The sequence below is a fragment of the Argopecten irradians genome, chromosome 2 (assembly GCF_041381155.1).
Source record: "Argopecten irradians isolate NY chromosome 2, Ai_NY, whole genome shotgun sequence".
NCBI lineage: Eukaryota > Metazoa > Mollusca > Bivalvia > Pectinida > Pectinidae > Argopecten > Argopecten irradians.
The window spans coordinates 19970127-19997434 of NC_091135.1; the positions used below are offsets into that span (position 1 = coordinate 19970127).

The following is a 27308-nucleotide window of genomic DNA, read 5'->3' on the forward strand; positions in this document are numbered from 1 at the left end:
TGCTATTTATGCTAAAAGTTCTGTACCAGATGTGCTTGATGATATGAAGAGCAAGCACAGGTGCTTGTGGACATGAACAACATGGATGTTTGTGGACATGATGAACAACACGGGTGCTTGTGGACATGAACAACACTGTGTGTGCTTGTATGAACATAATGAACAACACGGTGCTTGTGGATATGAACAACAGGTGCTTGTGGACATAATGAACAAACACGGGTGCTTGTGGATATGAACAACTGGGTGCTTGTGGATATGAACAACATGGGTGCTTGTGGACATAATGAACAACACGGGTGCTTGTGGACATGAAAATGTTTTTGTTTGGTTTTATGTGGTTTGTATTGCTGTTATAGCTTCAAATCAATTTGTAGTTAATTAGTAAATTAATTGATGTTGAAAATACCATGCTTCATATTTAACATGCTAACAATGATAATAAAAACAATTATCCTAGTGTTAGAAATTACTCAAATGTGCATTGTATGTAAGTAATAATTTGAAAAATCCAGGTCATCGCTTAAAATATATTCACTGTAGATTCACTGCTAAATTTCACAGATATAAAGAAGCGAAAAATCAACCAACCAAAATAGTAAGGAGATCCTACATGGAGGTATTTCCAAAAAATGACCAGGAAAACACTGATACGCCGGTTTCATTCTCACGGACTCGATGTGTATATTTTTGTGAAGTGGAATCAGATCAAAAAAAAAACGTTCCTTGTACCTGCTACATACACTAGTTAACATAATGGCATGGTTATTTTGCGACAGAAATATGTACCGAACCCTGTGGACTTGTTTAACTGAAATGTACAACTTTAGCCTATTTTGGCAAAATGGACAAGCAACACAACAAGCTACAAGTAAACAGTAATACCGAAGGTTTGGCCGATACATACACACTTCATCAGTTTACTATGTTCAAGTACACTAAGACGTGTACAAAACATCAAACAGAGGCTAATGCCAAATAATAATAAAAACTTCTTAAATTCGTTTCATACATTATAAAATCTTATATAATGCACACTCATTTAATATGCTATATGAATAAAGAGTGATTTTCACGAATTCATTCGTCTCCAGTTATCGGTCAATCTCTGTAAAGTCATCAGGCTCATTTTGATTTTTAGTACAATTTGTAATCCAGGTTCATAATTATTTATGATATTAGATATATGTAGTGTCGACAAAGCTACTCATTACTCAATAACGATATTCAGGTCAGTCAAATACAACCTGATGGCGACCATCCGTTTTTGCTACTTGGATAAAAATTATCGGAATCCTGGTTCCGGAAGATCAGTGTTTATCTTCGGACCTTTTTCTTATTGTCTGTATCAACCTGTTCTCGGGGCCTTTTAAAAAGACTCTTTGATACATCATTGCAATGACTGCAGATGTTACAGAAATAGAAGAAAAAAACTGAACACAACCAGAACACAATATCAGAAACGTTCCATATTTATCACAGGGTCATCGTATTAATACAGTGATGATGACAACACAGTTTTGGATTGTACGGAAAATTTATCTTTTATTCTCCATGTTTTAACAGTACATGCGAATGTCTGGAAATCCTCTGTTTGTTGTCAGTTAGTTCATTATTGCGATCATATCCACGCCGGCACTAGACATCGGTCTGGAAGGACGGTGATTTTGTTGTCAAATACTCCACTGTGGTCATATCCACGGAGGGACTAAAAGTAAAATAGTCGATTCTAGACATTTAAAATTTTACTTGAGGAATTTGTCAGAAGTTAAAAAAATACATATATATATATAAATATACACATTAATCATTCTACATTGTCATTGATAAAGGAAAGGTTTCGTTTTACCCATGAATTAACTTAAAGATGCTCCACCGCCGACAGAACATAAATCATATTCATCATTTGAACAATAATTGGTGTTTAATCGTCTATATATATATAAAATAGTTTGTTTCGCATTTGGTGCGTGCGCATTCAGTACTTCGTTCCATATAGGGTATAGTTCTGCGGATTTTTTCGGGATGCAATTAATTATTTTTCATATTTTTATCTTGAAGTAAAATAAGAAGCTCAAACTTTTCAATGGTAGTAATGATGTCAAGTAAGTAACTTTTGTAACTGAGAAAAAATACTCAATCGTCTGCGCCTGTTTTTGATAGTGAAAAAATACCATTTGTCAGCGGTGGAGCATCTTTAAATGTATATTGTGTTACATAATGTACGTAGTCATGGGAGTGGGAACTCCTTTATGTTAAATATGCTTGTTTGTTCTTTGGGAAAAATAGTTTTTTTGTCTATAGATTTGGCAGCTGATACTTAATTTCATCTCTTGACATACGAGGGGTTGCACAAATGATTGCCCATGATCAGTAAGATGTGACCGGACCGGTTTTGATCTGTTGATTGGGATTTCAGACAGTATTATTCCGTTAGTAAGTAATATAAAGCTAGAAAGCTTTCCCGCCATTTTCTGGAGATGCCCAAATCATATGGAGACTAGTCACACTCGTTTCTGCCTCATAGAGAACCAGTTGTCCTTACATTACCCATACGAAAAAAAAATACTCACGCTGTCTCGCAGATGTATTTCTTTTTGTTAGAACAGTTATCGTCATACCAGTGAAACATAGATTCACCCTCCATCGACATGCAGTTATCATTACCCCCATGATCATTGGGCTGATGGTGGGCCCAGTTGCTGTACGTGAAGGAAGCTGATCCCTCTGGTTCCCACTGCCATTCTCCTTCTACTGTCCAGTCAGTCGCGCCCAGCCAAAATTTGTGACTGTCTGAAAATGGGATCGTTCAACTTAAACATCAAACACAGATCACGTCAATAATGATTTTAAATATTTATTTACTTGTTGTTCCTAACGTATTTTCTAGTACATGTTAATATTCTATTATCGCCCTTAGGACACGATAGATTTAGTACGTCACATGATATTTATTATGATGTAGTCAGGTATAGTCAAGAAGGACAGGGAACTGTCGCAAATTAGATCATGGCTGTTATCCAATCACATTCCTAGTAATTATCATGTGATGTACTAAATGTAATTGGTTTAGATTACAACGTCATGCCTCTAACTATAGCTTCTTTTTTTCCTTTCACGTTCCTTTATTTGGTAATGATCGTTTAGTACATACACATGAAGTGACATGGGTGCTTTGATCGCTAGCTTTACCGGAATTTCTTTCAGTGACAACAGGGATCTGATAATTAGTTACAGATTATATAATCATTGACCCACCAGAGTGCCCTAGGACCATTTTAGACGTTTTAGAGGTCTAGATAAAAAAAAAGATAAAAATCATACTCTACATGCAAATAGTACTATATACACGAGAAGGGTATTTTACCTACCTCACATGGGCGAGCGCTGAACAATAGGCCAAAAGTGAGGAGTGTTAAGGGAGACGTTAGGAAGAAAAAAAGTAATTTAATTAGAGAAGAGAAAAAATAAAATCCTAAATCTAATCGCCTTTTATGATCATGCAATAGGGACAGCAGGTACAATATCTTACTTACGATGGCCTTGGGCACGGATCATTTCTTGGATGGCTTTGTCTTCAACTTCTGTTTCTACCCTAGCAAGGTAGGAATTTTTATGATGTTCGCACATTCTCTGTTAGGATAAAAGTAATTTTCACCTTAGGAAAAAAACTTAATAAAATTGGAAATTCCTTATTTTTCCTAATTTACTGGAAATTTCTCATGATTTTCCTGCGATTGATTCAAAACTTTTACCATGATTACATAATTAGATGTTGATGATGTTGATGTGCTAAAACTATGATTTTATCGCACAAGTGCAATATATCGACAGAGGACGAAAAATCATCACTGAGACTAAGCTAATACCAGTCTTGATATTGTCGTTGTACTTTTTTCATAATTTAGATGATGAGACTTTCAGTGATGGCGAAGCAATCAGATACGTCAAATATTTGTTGTGATACTATCAAACATGTGCATCGTGACAATTTTTATTCTTGTATCTTCTATTACAATAAAGAACTGGTCAATCACGTAACATACATCTCACACAATTATAATTGTTATCAAAGTGACTCATCAGCAAATTTCCTCAATGTAATTGAGTGTTACCTTACTACATTATGTGTAGGCGGGTTCATTTAAGTTTTAGTCTGTGATTGTCCGTAGTCAGCCGCGCTTGAATAAATGTCTTAATTGTTATTCGAAAAATATTTTAATTTTTATATAAGTTTATATTTGGTCTTTTCAATTTTGTCCCACAACTTCATTGTAAGATAACCATTATGGACAAGGGTCCTTTTGTTCGTAGTATAGCCCGTAGGGCCGGGCTAAATGTACTTCGTTATTTTGATCCACGGGTAGGGGGCTAATGGCTAACACACTAAGCTAGTCCATATGTCCGCCAAAACGGATAACTCACCTGGGCGTCTGTCCATGTCAATTCTTCCCTACCAATGTGGTAACACGAAGTTCCTTCGAGGGTCCATCCATGCGGGCAGCTTGCCTGTGCTTGAATACAAATACAAAATATAATAGCCACTAGGATATGATAATTAATTACAGATCATATAAAGGGACCGAACCAAGTGTCCATCGACGAAGTCTCATGTGACCTATTCTAATCGCCTTTTGTTCGTCGTCGTCCGTCGTGCGACGATAAACAATTTACATTTACATTTTTCTTTAAACTATGCATATCGAAGTTAAAAAGGTCTAAAGGGACAGAATTTTTTGTTTTCATTTTCAATAAAACTGTCTTCACAAATACATTTGTATATCAAAATAGGTCATCCTTTGTTAAATATTCTACATTTTTTATTCATAAATTATTTGAGTAGATCGTATATTTTATATCTCAGTCATTTTTTTCAGATTTTGAACGGAAATTTTGTTTTTAATGATTTTTTAACAAAAATAAAATACTTTTAAGAAAAATGAAAAACGTAATATTGGTCTTCGTCATCTCATTTCACCCTGTTAAAGGAGATGTCTACAATTTTGCCTGCATCTATAATACTCTCAGGACATTCTCTGTTTATGTGTAAATTATTTTTAAAATCAAAATCCGGAAAAACAATTTTTGGGTGATTTAAACATAGCGAGTGCAGGTAGTAACAGAACTCTGTTTTGTTAATATACCTAGCTAAACATTTCCAGTTTAAGATTCCAGAGTCCAATTTAAGTGATAATTAGTGTATAGTAATGATTTTGTATGCTAAACATATTAGTAACAGTTTCGAAAATATTGGTTGCCATGGTAATAAAATTGAGGCCTCTGATTGGCCGAAGTTTAGACTAACAGTTTTAACTAACCCTGTCTAACCTTCTGTTTTTGCTGCGAAAGCTATCACATCTCTTTGGAAACATGTAGAAGTCTGAGATAAATACAATGTACTTTGACATCTCGGACATGTTTTCTCTTTTTCATGTTGTGAGTCTCGCTGCTATTTTCAGCTTCTTTGATAAGCTGTAAATCTAAGCATTAGTGCATGACGTTATCAGTATCTCCCATGTCAGAAGTTTTTACAATGATTCTACTATCTAGATTGGTTAAGTTAACACCGCCATGGTTTAAATATTTTAAAGGTAATATTGAAGCCCTTAATGACTTAAGCTGTCGATCGACTGTAAAACTAAAGCAACCCCAATAATAGTTTGAGGTGTAGGACTTGTCCTTGCTTTGGTCTCTGAAAATGTATGAAACCCGATACCTAATTATAGATGATAACGACCTATTTAATTATGTAGTTAGTCTGATGATAACAACGGAACACTAACACAACAGCCTTTCGTATATAATTGTAATAGCTTATTATGACTGCAGAATAAAACGAACATTTTCCCTAGAAGTCTGACAACAGTTTAACTACAGGAGGACATATTGCTATTTCTACCGATCTATGTCGTTAACTTTGATTTGGTTTGGTTAATGATGTTGACGTCCTTGTCCTATTAACAGACAGTGTCATTTAAGGACGGCTTCCCGTGTGTGCTGTGTGTTAATGTCTGTATGTTTGGGAGGCTGTGGTATATTCGTATGGTCTCCTAGTGATCTACGTAAACAAAAATTAATAAACCAAGTCATATTAATGTAATATATACGTTTGGATAGACTTAAAGATAAAATGCAATGGAAATGTAGGTCATATTACATTGAGATTTAGTTAGACAACGACATGAGCGATAGTTTTAATTGTTGTTGCCAACCCATTGACCTGGAATTTAGCTTTGGTTTAGTTTAATTTACGTCTAATTAACAACCAGGGTTATTTAAGGACGGCCTCCCATGTATATCGTTTCTTGCGTGTGTGAATTGCGAAGTGCGTGTTTTAGGAGACTGTGGTATAATCGTGTCTTCTTGTATAATTGAATCCTTGTCCTTTTTGTAGTGCTATAACACCAAAGCATTCCACCGAAGACACCAAACAAGCAAACCCCACCCTGTCACATTATAATGACGAATAACAAACCAGTCGTCCGACTCCCATAATGCATTATATAGACTTCGGTGTGTCTCAGCCAGGGGACAAAAAATAAAGCTTAACCCATAGGGGCGAGCGCTCTACCGAGGTCCAAAAATGGGATGGTGTTAAGGGAGATGTTAGGAAGAAGAAAGTTAGTAAGGGGAAAAAGATAAGATTCCAAAATTCCAATTTTACGGACGTGCAGTAGAGGCAGCAGGTACAATCCTAACGCCCTACATAAATGTACCTGCATGACAAAAAATGTAGCTACTATCGCTGTTAACATAGTAATATAACATCACATCGCTAATGTATCAAATACTAAATTTGCTTATTGTAGAACTCACCTTGGACAAATGCAAGAATTACCAAACCTATACAGAACATCATAACAGCTGGTCTTGTGTGGAAATGAATGTTGATATAGTTTCTTATCAGTAAAATCAGTAAAGGCTGGGAAACAACGTGCTGTGCCGAATTTTGTCGGACATATCCGATTATTGAGACATGGAGGATATCCCTTGTTTCTTGATGAATAACAGTTATATTCCATCGAGTGGCGTGGAAAGTTTTGATATTTTTCACGAGTGCAAAGATGCACACTCGATAAAAATATCAAAGTTTCCGCCCCACTCGATGAACAATAGCTGTTATTGATCAAGAAACAATGAATATTATACTTAATACATTGTTACGCCTCTATTCTATGTCTAAACTAGGCCAACTGATACCAATACATATATTTCAGTCAGTCACGATTTTCCCGCTTACTATTTCGAGGAAAAAAACCATGCAAGATATTAAGCTATTTTAGCACATTTATGTTCCAACAATTGCAAATACAAAATTAATAGGAAAATGGACTTAATATTATATTTTTGTTTTGGATATTTAAGAAAAAAGAAGTATTCCCACCAAAACGATATGTTGTGTTATGATTGATTAATTTTGAGTGAAAATATATCAAAAGTGATATTTTCACTCGGATGAAAAATACCACATACACTATATATTTTCACCTTAATACCTTTTTGAGGTAATAGAAAATATTATTCAATATACGTTACGTGTATGTGTATTACGTTTCAAGATTAGAAAATTTCTAATCCGTCAGTGGTACACCAACTTACACACCTATGCACTCATCTGATTTAAAAAAAAACAATATGTACTTTGGCCTGATAATACAGTTCCCTTTCTTATATTTGTGCTTCAAGTAGGGCGTAAGATTTGTGCCAAATGTCCCCAACGTATTGTAAAAGGCGACTAAATTCCATTTGGGATTTTATCATTTCTTTTCTTTCTAACTTATTGCCTTCTTTCAATCGTCTCCCTTGACACCACCTCAGTTTTGGCCTTGTGTTGAGCGTAATAAGGGCAGCAGGTATAATTCACACGCCCTAACTGCAGGTCAAATGTTGTGGCTTTCGTTACTGTTAATTATATTCTTATCGAAACACCGTTAATGTATCATTATGTTTGATATTTGCCATACTTATCGTTAAAACAGAGAAACTTCTATAATTGCACAGCATAGCTTTGTGATATATTGCTACAAATACGTACCGGTTAATTCGTCATCACTTCCCAATAGTGAAGGTAAACCTGTACAAGACCGTAATATTGTCATCAAATCTTTATGGATGATTGGACATAGCATTATTGTTAATGAATCATGGCATCATAAAAACAATTGGACCGTTTCAGTTTATTTGTTTGTTTATATTAACATCCTGTTACTAGTTTTGATTGTAAGGATGAAGAAGTCACATGTACTGTTGTTTTATAAAATTGTATCTGGAAAAAGAAAGTTGCAAAAAAACCCAAAAAACAGCCAAGGTCATGTAAGGACGGCCTCCCATGTATGCAGTTTTCTGTGTGTATGAAGTGTGTGGTTCGTGTTATGGCATTGTTTGTTTGTTTGATTGAAGTAACGTGCAGCCAGGGTCATGTAAGGTGTCACCGATGCCTTCATAAAAATATTGTACATTATTTACTCTTGGGAACAATTTAGTATTGACTTTGTTCTTTTGAGGGAAAGTATGGAATCATTTCTACGGACGATACACTAGTGTGGACTACCTCAAAGAGGTATTCAGTGCTCATTTCGATTAACGAAACATGTCGTATGAACTCATTCCACAGAGCTGGAGTTAATTGCACATTTTTTTCATATCTTGCACATGAAAAAACAGCATTAGTCTGTACTAAATCCGCCCAGTAAATACGAAACATGTCGTATGAACTCATTCCACAGAGCTGGAGTTAATTGCACATTTTTTTCATATCTTAATCACATTTTTTTTTTAAATTTCTAATGTGATACATACTTAATCTTTTCCTTGATATTCCGAGGGTTACTGTCACTGTCGTTATATCCAACTTTAAAACCACAAAGTCATCCACAAAGTATCGTTATTTGATTACGTTAATGTACTTGTACGTCACACAAAGTCGCCAGTTTTGCTATGATATACATGTACATGTACATATTGCAGTGGTGGATATGACGACAGTGATAGCAAACCCTGGAGTATCGAAAATGACTTAATTTCCGCAAGGGTGAGTCTGAGAAAAAATCTGTCGAAGTAAATATTTCCTTGGGCATAAAATGAAAACTAAAAGTTTTCAATTAAATGTAAAAATTAAAAACGAAAACAAAATTAAGGTACTTTATTCTGGAGAGTTCGTGGGGATCATTGAATCGAAAAATTCAAATATGTTTATGCTAATTCACAGCAACTGTTTCCTTTTCCAGCAAATGCTCTTTATTCATTGATTTTTCAAAAGGTTGGATGGTTGGTTGATTGTACTTGGTGCGTGTTATACAACTTTAACAAATTTATTGGTGTTTGGTGGCAGCTATTATGTAAAACTGTCCAAGAGGTATAGGAATCCATTTTGGTTTTAGGTTATTGCAACAGATGCAGAATGTTTTGTAAAGCTTGATTATAAAGCTTGTAACCTGTTACATGTAAGATTACCAATATGTAAGAAAAATAACTCTACGGTGTGTAACCAGAATTGGTTCGACAGAGGAAATAGATTCGTGTATGATATGGTTGGTAAAGATAAAGACAATCTCTCTACTCAAATGAAGATTTTGTAGAGTCTATGATTTCCAATCACATTGTACACTATATATTATGGTCTGAGAATCTCTGCCATTGTGGATTTCTTATACCCTAACTGTTCCTATGAAACAGTGTTTTCAGCCATGGATGTCAATTACATTTACATCAAATAAAATAGAAAAATACATTTAGGTATATGTACGATATTCTTATTCAAATAATTAATTATACGTCTGAATATATTGCAAAAAGGGTAAAAAATTCTTGATGTAAGAGAAATTGAAGCGGAAAATTTACAAAATGTTGTTCTTGATATAACAAAAGATGTTACTTCCAGATGGTTTCAATATAGAATCACGCATAGAATATTGGCAACTAAAAATCGGTAATCTATGGTCTATCGTATACTTATTTTTCCTGATTACATGCTTTTAGTTCTCATATAAACTAAATAACTACACCAACACAATAATTGGGTGAGTCTGCTCGCTGAAGGCCACTAATAACCAGGGAGGATTCATTGACGGGAAACAAAATACAACCCGTGTTATGAATGTTTTAATGTATTTTAATTAAATTGTTCAGAAGGTTATGATTAGTATATTATTTACGGTAAGCTAATAACTTTTGCGACTCTACAAAATTATCAACCTCGTTTTACATTCCCATTCTAAAAATTAAATGCCGTTTCGAAAAGGTAGTGGGCCTTTAATCAGATTGGATTTTGCAAAAGTTCATACAACAAAACACGGTTATAACGAACCTGTGGGTACTAACAAAATCAATTCGTTATAAGCATTGTTATACACATATTTCAACAGACTTAAAGTACTACGTTATAGCCATATGAGTTTGTTGAAAGCGTGGTCATTATAAGCTTATTTTACTGGATATATACTTACATGTACATATATGTATATCCATATTGATCGTTCTGGGCTCAGTTATCACTGATAGATTTATAATATTACTTTTACTGGTCTAGCTGCTCTTTTATATAGTTTGTCGAGACTATATAGACTTACCTGACAAGTCCTCGGACACTCATTTCTAAAACCTGTCGATTCTTTTGTCCATGTTACATGATAAATTGTGATGAGGAGTGAAATTTTTGTTCTGTCAGTCAGAAAGAATCTGCATGACAGGGACTTAGGAAGAAAAAAATGACAATCGCCAAAAGAAACAACTTCGCATGACAAGTTAGAAATGTTCTAAAAAATATTGAATTGTGTTAAAATAATATCAAATCTGCTCTTCTTTAAGAAAAAATAGCACTTGCAACATGTTTTTGTCCTGAGCAACGAATTAGAAAAAAAATGTGAATTTCTCAATTTTGGTTCACTTTCCGTCTGCTAAAACGCGTGTTAATCCATGATTTCTGGTGTATTACCAACGAAATAGTTGTCGAAATATGAACAGGTTGTGAATTTAGAAAATGATTTTTGTTGTTGTTTTGAGTAATAGAAATCTAAATAGGTAGGTTTTTTTTTCAGAAAAACAATATTTATTTTCTTATTGTGGTGTTTGAGCCTCGAGGACTGGTCCCTTCTTACGCAATTTCCGCCTTTTTGACACTGGTCTTTGACTCACTGTTGTAATCAAACCAACACGTGAACTTTATTTTAATTTTGTTGAAAATATTCACCATACATGTAAGTCTGTCCTAAGTTATGTGAAAATACATGTTAAAATAACACAAACATCAATGAGTCTAGTGTACATGTACATTTTTCATAATCGCAAAACGCTGGTTTTGTCTGAATGTGCAGCAATAATGTAATCATAATTACGTACACCCTGCATTGAAAGATGTTTATGTACACGTACAGAAATGTCCGAGTATGACTTCCGTCGCAGGCGACAACAAAAGAAAAAACAATGTTCCTGTCGACAGTACAACGCATAAAAATTCAGCAGCCGATTCCAATTTAAGCGATCCTTAGTCCGCTAAACCTGTCTATATTATTAGGCTTTTTTGATTTTTTATATTTTTTTTACCTAACATATATGTATTAGGCTAAAAAGGCATATTATATAGGCAGGTTTAGCGGACTAAGCGATTTTGAAATCCACTTTACGAGAATTGTTACACATGATATAACAATTATTAGAATATTCTTTCCCTATGATAAAAATATGTGTTGTCAAAAATTGAGTAAAAGTGGCGGGAACTGAACGTCATCGTACGTACGTAGCTCCGCCCCACCTGGTGTGCCATTGGATACAGATGCTCAAGTTACTCTTGATTGACACTCCGCCAGACATGCATCACGTACTGATGGACGCACGTCTGCTCACACGACGTACAAGTATGAAGTCCAACAAAAACTACTCAGTCTATCAGAAGAAAGAATGGTACAGATGGTCACCTCCTTGATGGTTTATAAATGTCCAGTGCTGTGTTGTACATGGTCCAGCTTATCTTGGTATATATATATGTCTATTGATACCCTGATTACCATGGTGCCCGATCGCCTTCCCTTATTTGACCGATGTAAGTAATTATAAGTTGTCAATGTCCTGATAATAAGTGCATATTTCCTTTTTCGCCTTTTCACATTTATAAAGTTTAAATTAAACAATAATTTTAAACTTGAATTGGAATTCTAACTGATTTACATCCATCACTTTGCAGATATATTGTACTTTATCTAATGTTGAACTTGTACACAATGTTTATTTTCACACGTACAGTTTTACAGTCCCAAATTACACTTAGTACCACTTAGCTATAGTGTTGATTGATGTAACTCAAAAATACAGTACCAACATGTACAAATGTACGCCGTCACAAACATAACATAAAATGCAGCACCACACAACACGTAAGAGCTTACAATTAGTTGACAACTAGATTCATAACACAACTCTTTAATTAAAAGTCTTACAAATATACCACAGACTGTATCTTCCTTACCATAACTCAAAATTAAATATCATCAGGAGACATTAATACATTTGTATAGAGAATCATGTTCAACACAATCCATGGGAGATAACTGCTACAATTTTTCCATACATAATTTATGCATATTTAATGGAATTTTGTCTAGCTATAGGTGAATGAAAAATATCTTACAGCAATTGCAAAACAGTTTATGTTTCTTTCATTATTAAAGAGTGCAAGGAATCTCCACATGGTTTGATACATTGGCACATGTAGTTGGACAATAATCAACCAATGCAACCAGCCATTCTTGTCGAATATCCATGTCAAATCATCCCTACCCCAGAGGCAAGCGATCCATGTCAAACCATCCCTACTCCAGGGGCAAGTGATCCATGTCAGATCATCCATACTCCAGGGGCAAGTGATCCATGTCAAACATCCCTATTCCAGGGCAAGTGATCCATGTCAAATCATCCCTACTCCAGGGACAAGAATTCCAGGGCAAGTGATCCATGTCAAATCATCCCTACTCCAGGGGCAAGTGATCCATGTCAAAACATACCTACTCCAGGGGCAAATGATCCATGTCAAATCATCCCTACTCCAGGGACAAGTGATCCATGTGATCCATGTCATCATCCCTACTCCAGGGACAATTGATCTATGTCAAAACTCCAGAGAGATACATACAACTTTTAAAAAAAAGTTAACGCCTTTCATAAACATGAAATTTCAAGGTTTTGCTTTGTATAAAATCCAATATGCATTCTCATATATTTAGGTCAACAGGCGTGTGACAAAACAGGTAAATTAGTTACTGCTGATATTACATACCTGTGGGTACCTGGGTAAACTACAATCTGTACCTAGGATTGGGATACTGATATTACACACCTGGACACATCTGGCAGAATACCTGTGATGGTGTTATTGTAATATGAGAGAAGTATAAACAGTACTAGGGACCCAACATCTACAGTCTCACTACTGATTTATTACATACTCTAACTGATTTCTCACACAATTATGCAGAAACACTTACAAATAAAATATGCCTTGTTTTCAACACCTGAAGATGTTTTTGACTTATTTGTCATCCTGACAGATGCTGGTGAACCAGTAGGCCTGCTGACATCTTCTTCTCACAGGTAGGTATATGTATGTCCATTAATTTATCTATTGTTCACTTATTTACCTGTCTGTTACGCAATACCTGTTATATTCTAATCATGTTGTAATGGGTCATTATTTAGACTGTTGAATATATAAAGATCTTTGGGTACTGTATGTATAGGGATTATTGGATAAGAAAGAAAAGATAAGAAGGTAGGACAATTCTGAAAAGTAGTATTCCAACAAAGGTATTATTTCCAAAGTTAATTGTAGTCAACATGAGTACTTGTTGTCATTGTGGACAGACTTTATCATACCCACATGTATATTTACAATGTAGGTGCATTTCTTTAAGTAACAGAGGATTGTCATGTAAATTGCTGTCAGTCTGAATTACTTTTTGACTTTTGATCATGACATATTTTACCTGTCTTAACTTAATCTGCTAGATTCTATGTACCCTAGCATATCCAGAACTTGGACCTGTGGGTTGTTGGAAATTGTTATTAGCTGTATATGTTCTAACCACAGGAAATATTAGCAGGTAATAAATTATACAAAAAATACCCCATTGAAAAAATACTTACGAATGACCTTGAAAATGTTAATAAATTTTAGTTTAAGGGAAATCAAATCTGTAAAGGTCACGGCTACTCTTGCAGCGAATCTTTGTTAACGCCAGTTTGACATGATATATGGAGTAATTACAATTTTTCGATTTCATGAATGAAATTGGATCAGGGTAACCATTTCTATTTTTAGCAAAAGCTACATGTAACATGAATGTGGTATATATGATATGTGATGTGCTGGTAAAAACATGTGTTGCTTATAATGCTTGTCTATTATGTCAAACAGTTGGAATATTTCTAAAGTTCAAATATAACCATCTTGTTATGTAATGTGTTTACATGTTTGCATAAATCAGAAATTATTATGCAACGTTAAAAAGGGTTTCCTTTGAATTTGGAAAATTAATGTATACATCAGTATGATTTTCTTTTCATTCTGGAGAGATAGAAAGTGGGATCCCCATCCCATGAGCAGATATAAATACCCCTGGTCGCGAGGCATGCATTACTAGTAAGTGATAGATTAAATGTGTGCGTATGCATGCATGCGTTTTATAGGATACAATCTGATGGAGTTTGTGTGTGGGGGGGGGGAATACCCAGAAGGATGGGTTTTTTAGCAGTGATATCAGAGACTACACCTTGTGGTAGAGACAGGTAATAACGTATAACCTGCTGATATTATTCAGGTGGCTCCGAGTTAGAACAGGTACACATTTCTTACGGTGGATCGTAACTATGACAACATTTTCTAAACATAGTGAGTTTTACTGTTGGTTTTAGCAACAAGGCAGTCATGATGTTACAGATGTGTGATATGAAATAATTGTGTACATTACTCATCAAACAAGGTTGGGATATATACCTTTTGCTGTTGCAGTAGTCTAATGATTGGTGATCCAGGTTCTCAGGAATAATTCCTGGACATCTTTCTAAAATTTGAGTTTGGTGTTAAATGATGCAATGAAAACATGTACACTTGTACTGAAGATTAGGGTGAATTTATATATCTGAAGAAAGTGAAGCTTCAGTGTATTGAAACACAACTAACTAACTGCAATAAGGACATATATGACAAAACTATGACTTTTGGAATCACTTGCTTTTATTGGAAAAGTAAACAATTTATTGCATTTACTTGAGCATAATGGAGCTCAATTTGCTATGATAAGTCAACAAAATTATACAACTTCAATATGCTAAAGCAAAACAGTGAAGTCTGAACAAAAGACAGCTTCAGTGTGTGACAGTTTGAAGCAAAGTTAAAGTGGGTTGATTAATTATCATCTGTGAATTTTCTTGGATTTGTGAAATTTGAAATCTGTCCACCGAGGAGTAACCTAGCTCAGACACTAGAATTTTATAAGTAATTGTTTGGAGATGAGTTTTGGACCTTACAACTTTGCTCAGGAGTCGGCCATGCCCTACCAACTGTGTACTGATGACATACAGGAGATTCTGTGGGTAAGGTTTCAGGTGTCTAGGAAGGCGGGTCAATAGAGGCGGAGGTCAGAATGGGCTAAAAAGGGATTGGTATGAGCCTGGGATTAGGGGTTAGTGGGGGGAGGAAGTTAGTGGCAGTCTTAAGTGGGGAAAGCATTTTTTGGTAGAGGTGATAGTTGATGCTGAGTGTGTTGTAGGAATTGTGATCAGTAGAAGGGTCGTCTGAATTTGATTGAGTTTGAAATATGGGTTAGACAGACTTGTGTCTTCTATCTTGTTGCTCTCATAGCTATATAGCTAGCTCTAATAAGGCGGACATTGTGGTAGGATCTGCTGGGTTAGATTACAAAAATTATTTGAATCAAATGAAAAGAGTTGATTCATGAAAAAGACTTGAGTGTGAGGGTTTCGAAAGGATAGTAATAAGATAGCTGTACTTAATATCAAAATTCAGGTTCCAAAATCATCTGTGTCAGTGATAATTGTTCTGAATCTTGTTGCACATGTACTACCCAGAACAAGTTAGCACCAAGTTAAAACCATGGTAAGATCCTGTAGAAATTGACACATGTGATGGATGTAGCTATGTGTTGTATCAGTGCTCCGGGAGTATGCACCTTTTCTATTTATAAATCTGTTCTTTATATAAATTGAGATATGTGCAAGATTGTGAATGTAATCTTTGGCTAGCACCACGGTTTGGCCCAGCTAGCTGTCAATCTCCCAGACAACATTATAAGGTGTATATACACTTTGGATAGTTTACCATTAACTTTGAAGTACGTGTAGAGTATCTTAAAGGGGTGTAAGATGAAAGGGAAGATTTCATGGAATATTATTAGATGTTAGAATATAAAGACAAACTGTTCCAATGCTAATTATACCAATATCATACTGTAACGACTATAATCACCAAAATCACACTCGTATGTCCATACTTTTCAGTTCTGTATCAGTTACCGATTACAGGGTCTACATCTTATCACATGATGCTACTTCAGCATTTATGTATAAATTGTACTTGATGACAGTGATATACCGTAAACTGACTTTCTCAATGCTTTACAAAATTTTGTGATTTCCATACAAGCCCCAAAGATTAACATTTGACGATTTCAATACTGAATGGAAATTCATGTCAATTTAACTGATGTAGATGATGAATTGCAGATAAACTTTCACAATTTTACTTTTATTGCAAAATTTGTTATAAAAAATCACACATAAATGAAAGTTGGTGCACAGTACTGGGTTATTTTTGTTGGGATGATATTTTTGTAAAGTATATTACATAAAGCTGATCATGGATTAATTATCATGAGTTTGTTACATCAAGCTAACCATGATGTTTCTATTTAGGATATATTACATCAAGCTAACCATGATGTTTCTATTTAGGATATATTACATCAAGTTAACCATGATGTATCTATTTAGGATATATTACATCAAGCTAACCATGATGTATCTATTTAGGATATATTACATCAAGCTAACCATGATGTATCTATTTAGGATATATTACATCAAGCTAACCATGATGTATCTATTTAGGATATATTACATCAAGCTAACCATGATGTATCTATTTAGGATATATTACATCAAGCTAACCATGATGTATCTATTTAGGATATATTACATCAAGCTAACCATGATGTATCTATTTAGGATATATTACATCAAGCTAACCATGATGTTTCTATTTAGGATATATTACATCAAGCTAACCATGATGTTTCTATTTAGGATATATTACATCAAGCTAACCATGATGTTTCTATTTAGGATATAATACATCAAGCTAACCATGATGTTTCTATTTAGGATATAATACATCAAGCTAGCCATGATGTTTCTATTTAGGATATATTACATCAAGCTAGCCATGATGTTTCTATTTAGGATATATTACATCAAGCTAACCATGATGTTTCTATTTAGGATATATTACATCAAGCTAACCATGATGTTTCTATTTAGGATATATTACATCAAGCTAACCATGATGTATCTATTTAGGATATATTACATCAAGCTAACCATGATGTATCTATTTAGGATATATTACATCAAGCTAACCATGATGCATCTATTTAGGATATATTACATCAAGCTAACCATGATGTTTAGGATATATTACATCAAGCTAACCATGATGTTTAGGATATATTACATCAAGCTAGCCATGATGTAATTATTTAGGATATATTACATCAAGCTAACCATGATGTATCTATTTAGGATATATTACATCAAGCTAACCATGATGTATCTATTTAGGATATATTACATCAAGCTAACCATGATGTTTCTATTTAGGATATATTACATCAAGCTAACCATGCTAACCATGATGTTTCTATTTAGGATATATTACATCAAGCTAGCCATGATGTTTCTATTTAGGATATATTACATCAAGCTAACCATGATGTTTCTATTTAGGATATAATACATCAAGCTAACCATGATGTTTCTATTTAGGATATATTACATCAAGCTAACCATGATGTATCTATTTAGGATATATTACATCAAGCTAGCCATGATGTTTCTATTTAGGATATATTACATCAAGCTAACCATGATGTTTCTATTTAGGATATATTACATCAAGCTAACCATGATGTATGTTTCTATTTAGGATATATTACATCAAGCTAGCCATAATGTAATTATTTAGGATATATTACATCAAGCTAACCATTATGTTTCTATTTAGGATATATTACATCAAGCTAACCATGATGTAATTGTTTAGGATATATTACATCAAGCTAGCCATAATGTAATTATTTAGGATATATTACATCAAGCTAGCCATGATGTTTCTATTTAGGATATATTACATCAAGCTAGCCATGATGTAATTGTTTAGGATATATTACATCAAGCTAGCCATGATGTAATTATTTAGGATATATTACATCAAGCTAGCCATGATGTAATTATTTAGGATATATTACATGAAGCTAGCCATGATGTAATTATTTAGGATATATTACATCAAGTTTGCCATGATGTATCTATTTAGAGTATATTATCAAGCTAACCATGATTTATCTATATAAAGTATACTACATCAATCCAACCATAATGTTTCTATATAGAGTATATTACATCAAGCTAAGTATGATGCATTTATATAGAGAATATTACATGAAGCTAAACATGATGTATCTGTATAGAGTATATTACACCAATCTAACAATGATGTATCTGTATAGAGTATATTACATCAAACTAAACATGATGTATCTGTATAGAGTATATTACATCAAACTAAACATGATGTACAGAGGACTCCACATAATCGAATAACGGTTATTCGAATATTTCGGTTATTTGCATAAAATTCTGCGGTCTGTTTTTTCAACTCCGTGTATTTGCATAGACTTTTACATGACCTCCGGTTATTTGAATAAAATATTTGGGAAATTCTAAAAATAAAATCGAATATTTTTCAATTTTGCAATATATTTTTAGCGAAATTCGCCGATATATGTTTCAAAATACTTCGCTTTTACTAGAAATCATCCTGGTAACAGATTAACGTTATCGTATGGCTTGTTATTTTATGCATGAATCTGCAAAGGTATTCGACGCTGTTACGATTTACATCAGCAGCGGTTGATCATAACTTTAGTATATTCACTGACTCAAACATCTAATTAAAGCATTTGCACTTTGAAATATGTTTATTTATTAACGTAACGTACCTTAGTTCGCGATCGGTTGGAGAAACCATGCTTCCTTACAACATCTCCATTCATGAGTAGTCTCGTTCAACCAGAGTCTTGTTGACTACGACAGACATGTGCGTATCAAGCGTCTCGTTGAACGAGACATAAAAGCATGCAAAGTCGGCGTGCAATGACTACCGCAAGTTTCGTACAGTATGTAAGCTTAGGATACAAAAGATACTTGCTACGTTAATTGTTTTATTGCTACTTGAATATGCATTAATTTCTGAAATGTTATCAAGCTATTCGCCGTATAGATCAACAATACAGGGAGAATTCTCAAAAGACATTTAGGTCGAGTGAACGCATGGCTTCATCACCTGCCTGCATTGTTAAAGTAACCATCTTCATATGCACTGTATGTGTAAAGCATCAACTACATGATCATTTTGATCGGCACTTTGATGTTATTCTGTATAGCAGTATATTCAGATCGTGTAGTCTTATATATTTTATTACATCAATGTACGTACATGATGTTTGTATTATTTCGGTCAAATAGAAATGTGTTAGATACAAAATCCACATAGAACTAAAATTAGTAGAAGTATTATTACATCAAATTAAAACATCGATGTATTTATACAAGTATATTACTCAATCTATCATGACTTGTATCGATGTATAGAGTTAAAATTACATTAAAACTGGAAATATTTTTTTGTTAGTAATACAAATTAAAATCGATTTACAACTCCTTCGAAAAACATGATGTGGTTCTGTATAACGTTATATTATCATTCAAAACGAAACGATATCTATTTGCCTATTCACATATATACATTGTGTATGTGTGGGGTCAAACGGAGGTGCAAAATGTCATCTCCGCCTATTCGAATACTCCGGTTTATTTGCATATTTTCTTCTGGAAAATGACCTATGCAAATAAGCGGGAATCCTCTGTATCTGTAAAGAGTATATTACATCAAACTAAACATGATGTATCTGTAAAGAGTATATTACATCAAACTAAACATGATGTATCTATACAAAGTATATTACACCAATCTAACCATGATGTATCTGTATAGAGTATATTACATCAAACTAAACATGATGTATCTGTATAGAGTATATTACATCAAACTAAACATGATGTATCTGTATAGAGTATATTACATCAAACTAAACATGATGTATCTGTATAGAGTATATTACATCAAACTAAACATGATGTATCTGTATAGAGTATATTACATCAAACTAAACATGATGTATCTGTAAAGAGTATATTACATCAAACTAAACATGATGTATCTGTATAGAGTATATTACATCAAACTAAACATGATGTATCTGTATAGAGTATATTACATCAAACTAAACATGATGTATCTGTATAGAGTATATTACATCAAACTAAACATGATGTATCTGTATAGAGTATATTACATCAAACTAAACATGATGTATCTGTATAGAGTATATTACATCAAACTAAACATGATGTATCTGTATAGAGTATATTACATCAAACTAAACATGATGTATCTGTATAGAGTATATTACATCAAACTAAACATGATGTATCTGTATAGAGTATATACATCAAACTAAACATACATCAAACATCAAACTAAACATGATGTATCTGTATAGAGTATATTACATCAAACTAAACATGATGTATCTGTATAGAGTATATTACATCAAACTAAACATGATAAATCTGTATAGAGTATATTACATCAAACTAAACATGATGTATCTGTATAGAGTATATTACATCAAACTAAACATGATGTATCTGTATAGAGTATATTACATCAAACTAAACATGATGTATCTGTATAGAGTATATTACATCAAACTAAACATGATGTATCTGTATAGAGTATATTACATCAAACTAAACATGATGTATCTGTATAGAGTGTATTACATCAAACTAAACATGATGTATCTGTATAGAGTATATTACATCAAACTAAACATGATGTATCTGTATAGAGTATATTACATCAAACTAAACATGATGTATCTGTATAGAGTATATTACATCAAACTAAACATGATGTATCTGTATAGAGAATATTACATCAAACTAAACATGATGTATCTGTATAGAGCATATAACATCAGACTAAACATGATGTATCTGTATAGAGTATATTATTACATCAAACTAAACATGATGTATCTGTATAGAGTATATTACATCAAACTAAACATGATGTATCTGTATAGAGTATATTACATCAAACTAAACATGATGTATCTGTATAGAGTATATTACATCAAACTAAACATGATGTATCTGTATAGAGTATATTACATCAAACTAAACATGATGTATCTGTATAGAGTATATTACATCAAACTAACCATGATGTTTTTATTTAGAGTATATTACACCAATCTAACCATGATGTATCTGTACGGAGTATATTACATCAAACTAACCATGATGATGTATCTGTATAGAGCATATTACATCAAACTAAACATGATGTATCTGTATAGAGTATATTACATCAAACTAAACATGATGTATCTGTATAGAGTATATTACATCAAACTAAACATGATGTATCTGTAATAGAGTATATTACATCAAACTAAACATGATGTATCTGTATAGAGTATATTACATCAAACTAAACATGATGTATCTGATGTAATATTACATCAAACTAAACATGATGTATCTGTATAGAGTATATTACATCAAACTAAACATGATGTATCTGTATAGAGTATATTACATCAAACTAACCATGATGTATCTGTATAGAGTATATTACATCAAACTAAACATGATGTATCTGTATAGAGTATATTACATCAAACTAAACATGATGTATCTGTATAGAGTATATTACATCAAACTAAACATGATGTATCTGTATAGAGTATATTACATCAAACTAAACATGATGTATCTGTATAGAGTATATTACATCAAACTCTAAACATGATGTATCTGTATAGAGTATATTACATCAAACTAAACATGATGTATCTGTATAGAGTATATTACATCAAACTAAACATGATGTATCTGTATAGAGTATATTACATCAAACTAAACATGATGTATCTGTATAGAGTATATTACATCAAACTAAACATGATGTATCTGTATAGAGTATATTACATCAAACTAAACATGATGTATCTGTATAGAGTATATTACATCAAACTAAACATGATGTATCTGTATAGAGTATATTACATCAAACTAAACATGATGTATCTGTATAGAGTATATTACATCAAACTAAACATGATGTATCTGTATAGAGTATATTACATCAAACTAAACATGATGTATCTGTATAGAGTATATTACATCAAACTAAACATGATGTATCTGTATAGAGTATATTACATCAAACTAAACATAATGTTTTATATAGAGTGTATTGCATCAAACTGACTAAAATGTATCTATATAAAGTATGTTACATCAAGCTAACCATGATGTATTTAAATAGTGTATATTACATCAAGCTTACCATGATGTATGAAGTATTTAAATAGTGTATATTACATCAAGCTTACCATGATGTATTTATTTAGATGTATTTATTTAGAGTGTATTACATCAAGCTAATCATCTGTATGTATCAAGCTTACTACCCATAGAGTGAACACTAGATTAAGTTGACAATGCCCCAGCGTAGATTATGTAGATAACTATCTGTGTATCTGACCTAATATTTTACTACTAGATGTACTAGTGTCCCCTTGTCATTCAGACCCACATTGTATCAATGGATAATTCTGCTGCCCCTCGTGTACACAAAGAAAAACCCCTGTCATTTGGGGGGCGCACTGGAGAGATGGGGTCTCGAGGGCGCTTTAGAGAGACTCGAGGGCGCATAGGAGAGTCTAGGGACATGAGATCTATGTGGAAATTTGGAGACCCTCCCGGGAAACAAAGTCCAAAGGAGGAAATACTAAATCTGGTAGGCCTGTTGTAATGATGTATATATGTTATATATATATATTGAAAAGGATGAATCATGTAGCACATACAATATAGAAAATATATTAGTTTTGTATCATGTACATATGATGATAGTAATGTAGTGAGATTTAATATAGAGATAAAACTCAATCCTCTGTATCTCTGTTAGGCCACACTAAAGTTGTGTATCTCTGCAAGGCTAAACAAAACTTTTGTATCTCTGCAAGGCCAAACAAAACTATAAATATTATATCCCTATTCACCTCTTTACTACACTCTGTGTATTGTAAGTAAAATTTGGGTTTTAATAGAGAGAGAAATTCTACGTTGAAATGTTGTAAATGACCAAAACACAAACAGATAACGTTGAGAGGTACAATCTACAGTGTTTCTTTATTTTTTGGTTTAATGATGTTTTCTCTATGAGATCAGCTTTATTAGATAACAAATTACACCAAGCTCTCATTTCTAAGAAACCAGACAAAACTTTGTACGGTATAGATATGTGACAGAGGTGGGACAGTTTTCTTTGTTTATCTTCCTAACACGGTTACACTGAACTTTAGATATGTACACAGTGGAACTCATTCATACCTATTCTCTAATCACAGTGTGCTTCATCCACTGTTTTATACAGTGTAGTTATATACTTTATTAGGGCCTTGTATTAGAGACATTTGTCACACTTTTCATCGATAAACTTTAAACTTATTATAGGACAGGTTAAACTAATGATGTTTGTGTGTGCTATGTACAAATATACTGTACTATCCAAAGTTTGATCATTGTACCTTCTAGCTAAATACAAGGAAAAGCTTTGTCATGCATATCTCCTATGTATTTCTTATTACAATGTGGATAGGTTTATTGGTAAAGCAGGACTGCAGAGTCAAAAGTTAAAATAATGTTGTCACTAAGGGCTACATCCTTTCCGGATCAGACCTTAGGGACAGATACAGTCAAACCTGCTCTAACGACCACCTGTATACAAAAACCACCTGTCTATAACAACCATTTTTCTGTCTCAACTTCAACTTCAGTCATAGACAGGTTGGACTGCATATAGATAGGGTGCCATATATAAAGGTCTAGTTGACTGTTTTTGAAGTAGACAAAACTCTAGCAATATGGATGGAAAGGGGCTTAATTATTAGGGTCCAGTTCTTCCTGATAGACCAACATCTAGACTGGCCACAAGTCTCTAGAATATTAAAAAAAATCACTAAAATTTAGATTGATTATTTTTGTCTCTACTACATTCCTGATTCTAGAGTTTTAAACTAGGGGGAGATAATCTAGTAAAGAACTCTGCTGAGAAAGCCTTATCAACAACTTAGGGTCTGGTGGCCAGTCTAACCAACATCCAATATGTTCACTTTCTTCCATATACAATATGTAGCTATATAGACTTGCTATGCCCCTGGTGAGAATGATATTTGTATTACATACTTGGAACGTTACTGAGGCCAGTACTTGAAGTTTTTCCTAGTATAATATCAGCCTGATTGTTGACTTCCCGATTACTATTGATTAGTATCCTGATTAACACATAGCTGGGACAGTTTTCCACCAGTATCACTTATTGATGTCTATTTACTCAGAACTGAGTTATAACTATTGATTTTTGTAAATTGTATCTTAAATTATAAAAAGTAAAAAACCTTTTGAACGTGTACACGTGAAAAATAGGCTCGAAAGATGCCGGAATCATTCCAGAACTCTTTCCGAAGAATCGTCGCGACAATCTCGAAGTAAAACGAGAGTTGTGAAACCAAGAAAATATCAACAATTTTTCATAGAACGGTAATGTGTAAATTGGATGTTTTCAAATCACTCCATTGTGGGCATATACTAGCATGATTTGCTCGTATAGGCCAGAAGGAAAACGTAAACAAACACATGTGTGCTTACGCTAGTTACCTGGCTGACCACGTGCAGGTAGTGTCGAACGTCAGTCACGTGATACGATTAGGAATCCGACAAACCCGAAGTCACTGAACATGGCGGTTGATTGAAGGCGCTTTATTCAAAACCAGGAATATATGATTCCTAGATTTCGGCTCTTTTATAGGCCGACATATGCTTTTGGGGAGCTAAATCATCAAGTTACATGTCAATGTTTAAATATCAAATGTTTAAGTTACATATCGTTACAGTGAAATTAGCAGCAATACAACTTTAAACCGCATATGGCAAAGAAATTACAAAATGATAAATCAAGTATTCAGAGAATGAGTGATAAGAACTAAGTTTGCTTGTTTTAATTATGATTACCATAACTACTAGTACAATGGTAAATATATATAAAATCTTCCTTTAGTATATAGTATAGCTAGTGGCTACCTCTCAGACCAAAATAGTGGATACCAAGTGTATTGATACAACTACAGCAGCACAGACCGTTCTGTTAACTGCTGGTAGAAAGCTACAATAATGGAGTTTGGAGATCCCAAAACGACGTGGGTAAAGTACAATTTACCGTTGATTAGTCCCACCATCCAGTGATTATGATGTCATCTGCAATTGACGTAAGTTTTGTGACGTCATCAACACGGAAAGGTGGGACTTATAGAAGGTAAATCGTACTTTGGGATTTCGAAACCCCCATATTCCGAGATCTTCACTAGATATTATGTAGTCTGATGTGATCACCTGATCACACATTGCATGCTATGTCAAATACTTGAAAATGTTAGATATGCTCTGATTTTCCACTATTTTCATTGGCTTTGTGTGGTCATTTTGAGTTTGACATATAACATATTGATTTACTGCTTCCATTTTTAGAAATACTGAGTCAATATTCATTTTTTCAGGTACTATGAAACTATAGAGCACATCCTTGAACACACTTCATATTCACTGAGAATATGTTTGCACATACACTGTACATCTTTAGAAGAAATATAAAGTTAGTTCTAGGATGCACTCTATGGTTTCTAAAACAAAAACTTAGTATTAAATTTCCAACAATTTCTTAATTTAATGCATATTTTGGATCGTTTCAATGGTAACTACAGCTGCCAAACCAGGAAACAGTCATTGTAATTGAATCAGGGATATACTAAATATTCAAAATACAACAAATTAATCACTAAATAAAAAGGACCCAAACCACACATAATCCTTTGAAACTTGCCTTTCATAAAATCATTTTACAAAGTAAGCCAAAAATCAATTTGCAAAAGAAATCGGTAAAGAAAACCAACAAAGTATTCACATTTTAGTCTGCATTTAAGTAAGTGAAATTGAAGCCTAAAAAAAAGGGGATGGCGCTTATGAGGTCAAATACTGTTGTTATGTAGCCCTAAATATAGCCACTCTCACATTTCACCTTTGGCCCTACAGGAAGGGCGTTAGAATTATACCTGCTGCCCCTATTGCATAATCGTAAAAGGCGACTAAATTTAGGATCTTATCTTTTCTCTTCTTCCTAACTGTCTTTTATCTTTCCTCATGCTTCCCTTGGCACCGCCTTACTTTTGGCCTCGAGTTGAGCGTTTGCTCATGTGAGGAAGGCTCTGGGTTCTTTCCCCTGGCCGTGACTCACCATAGTCTATAAAAGTGGTAGTTTCTACTCCTGCTTAGCGCTAAGCATACAGAGAGTGGGACGACTTGTTCGCCCGTTGTCAGTATAATGTGACTGGGTGGGGTGTGTTGCTTGCTGTCTTCGGCAGCATGCTCCAGTTATATAGCACTATGAAAATTGGCAATAGTTCCACTATACAAGAAGACACAACATGAATATACCGCAGTCTCCCAAAACAGGCAACTCGCACAACATGCATGTAACTCGCCGCATATATGGGAAGCCATCCTTACATATGACCATAGCTGTTAATAGGATGTTAATTAATCAAACAAATAAACTTTTCACCTAGCTTGCATGGGTTTGATCCTCCATGTCCAATCACATGGGTGTTCCCTGGGTGTTTTCTCCCACTCTAAATAAAGTGTAGATTCTAAATGGTGAAATGATATGGATTATAATATAATGATGAAGGAATATTGTGGTAATGATTTAGACAAATCTGTAGGTAATGATAAAGTGTATTATAGGGCCCAATGTCCTCACTGACCCAGTGTAA

The 27308-nt window shown here is 33.7% G+C and overlaps 2 protein-coding genes across 4 annotated transcripts in view; one reads left to right on the plus strand and one right to left on the minus strand.

Moving 5' to 3' along the window:
• Positions 1-1518: 1518 nt before the first annotated feature.
• Positions 1519-13545, minus strand: LOC138314765 (perlucin-like protein). Of its 2 annotated transcripts, none has more exons than XM_069255280.1 (5): positions 13476-13545; positions 4426-4514; positions 3537-3633; positions 2574-2793; positions 1519-1708 (listed from the first exon to the last, which is right to left on the minus strand). In XM_069255280.1, exons 1-5 carry the CDS (start codon positions 13528-13530, stop codon positions 1639-1641), a joined length of 531 nt encoding a protein of 176 aa, XP_069111381.1. In that variant the 5' UTR covers positions 13531-13545; the 3' UTR covers positions 1519-1638. The 2 variants fall into 2 exon arrangements, with proteins under 2 accessions (XP_069111381.1, XP_069111382.1); XM_069255281.1 differs by lacking the exon at positions 13476-13545 and adding an exon at positions 6817-6968.
• A 1938-nt stretch (positions 13546-15483) lies between these two features.
• LOC138314763 (RNA-binding motif, single-stranded-interacting protein 3-like) overlaps positions 15484-27308 on the plus strand; it is a 209060-nt gene continuing 197235 nt past the window's right edge. The window contains exon 1 of one of the 2 annotated variants that reach the window (XM_069255264.1): positions 15484-15582. In XM_069255264.1, coding sequence (XP_069111365.1) covers positions 15499-15582 — 84 coding nt within the window. In that variant the 5' untranslated portion in view covers positions 15484-15498. Of the gene's footprint in view, positions 15583-22994; positions 23219-27308 lie in introns of those variants that run through there. The other variant, XM_069255263.1, reaches the window with a different exon arrangement.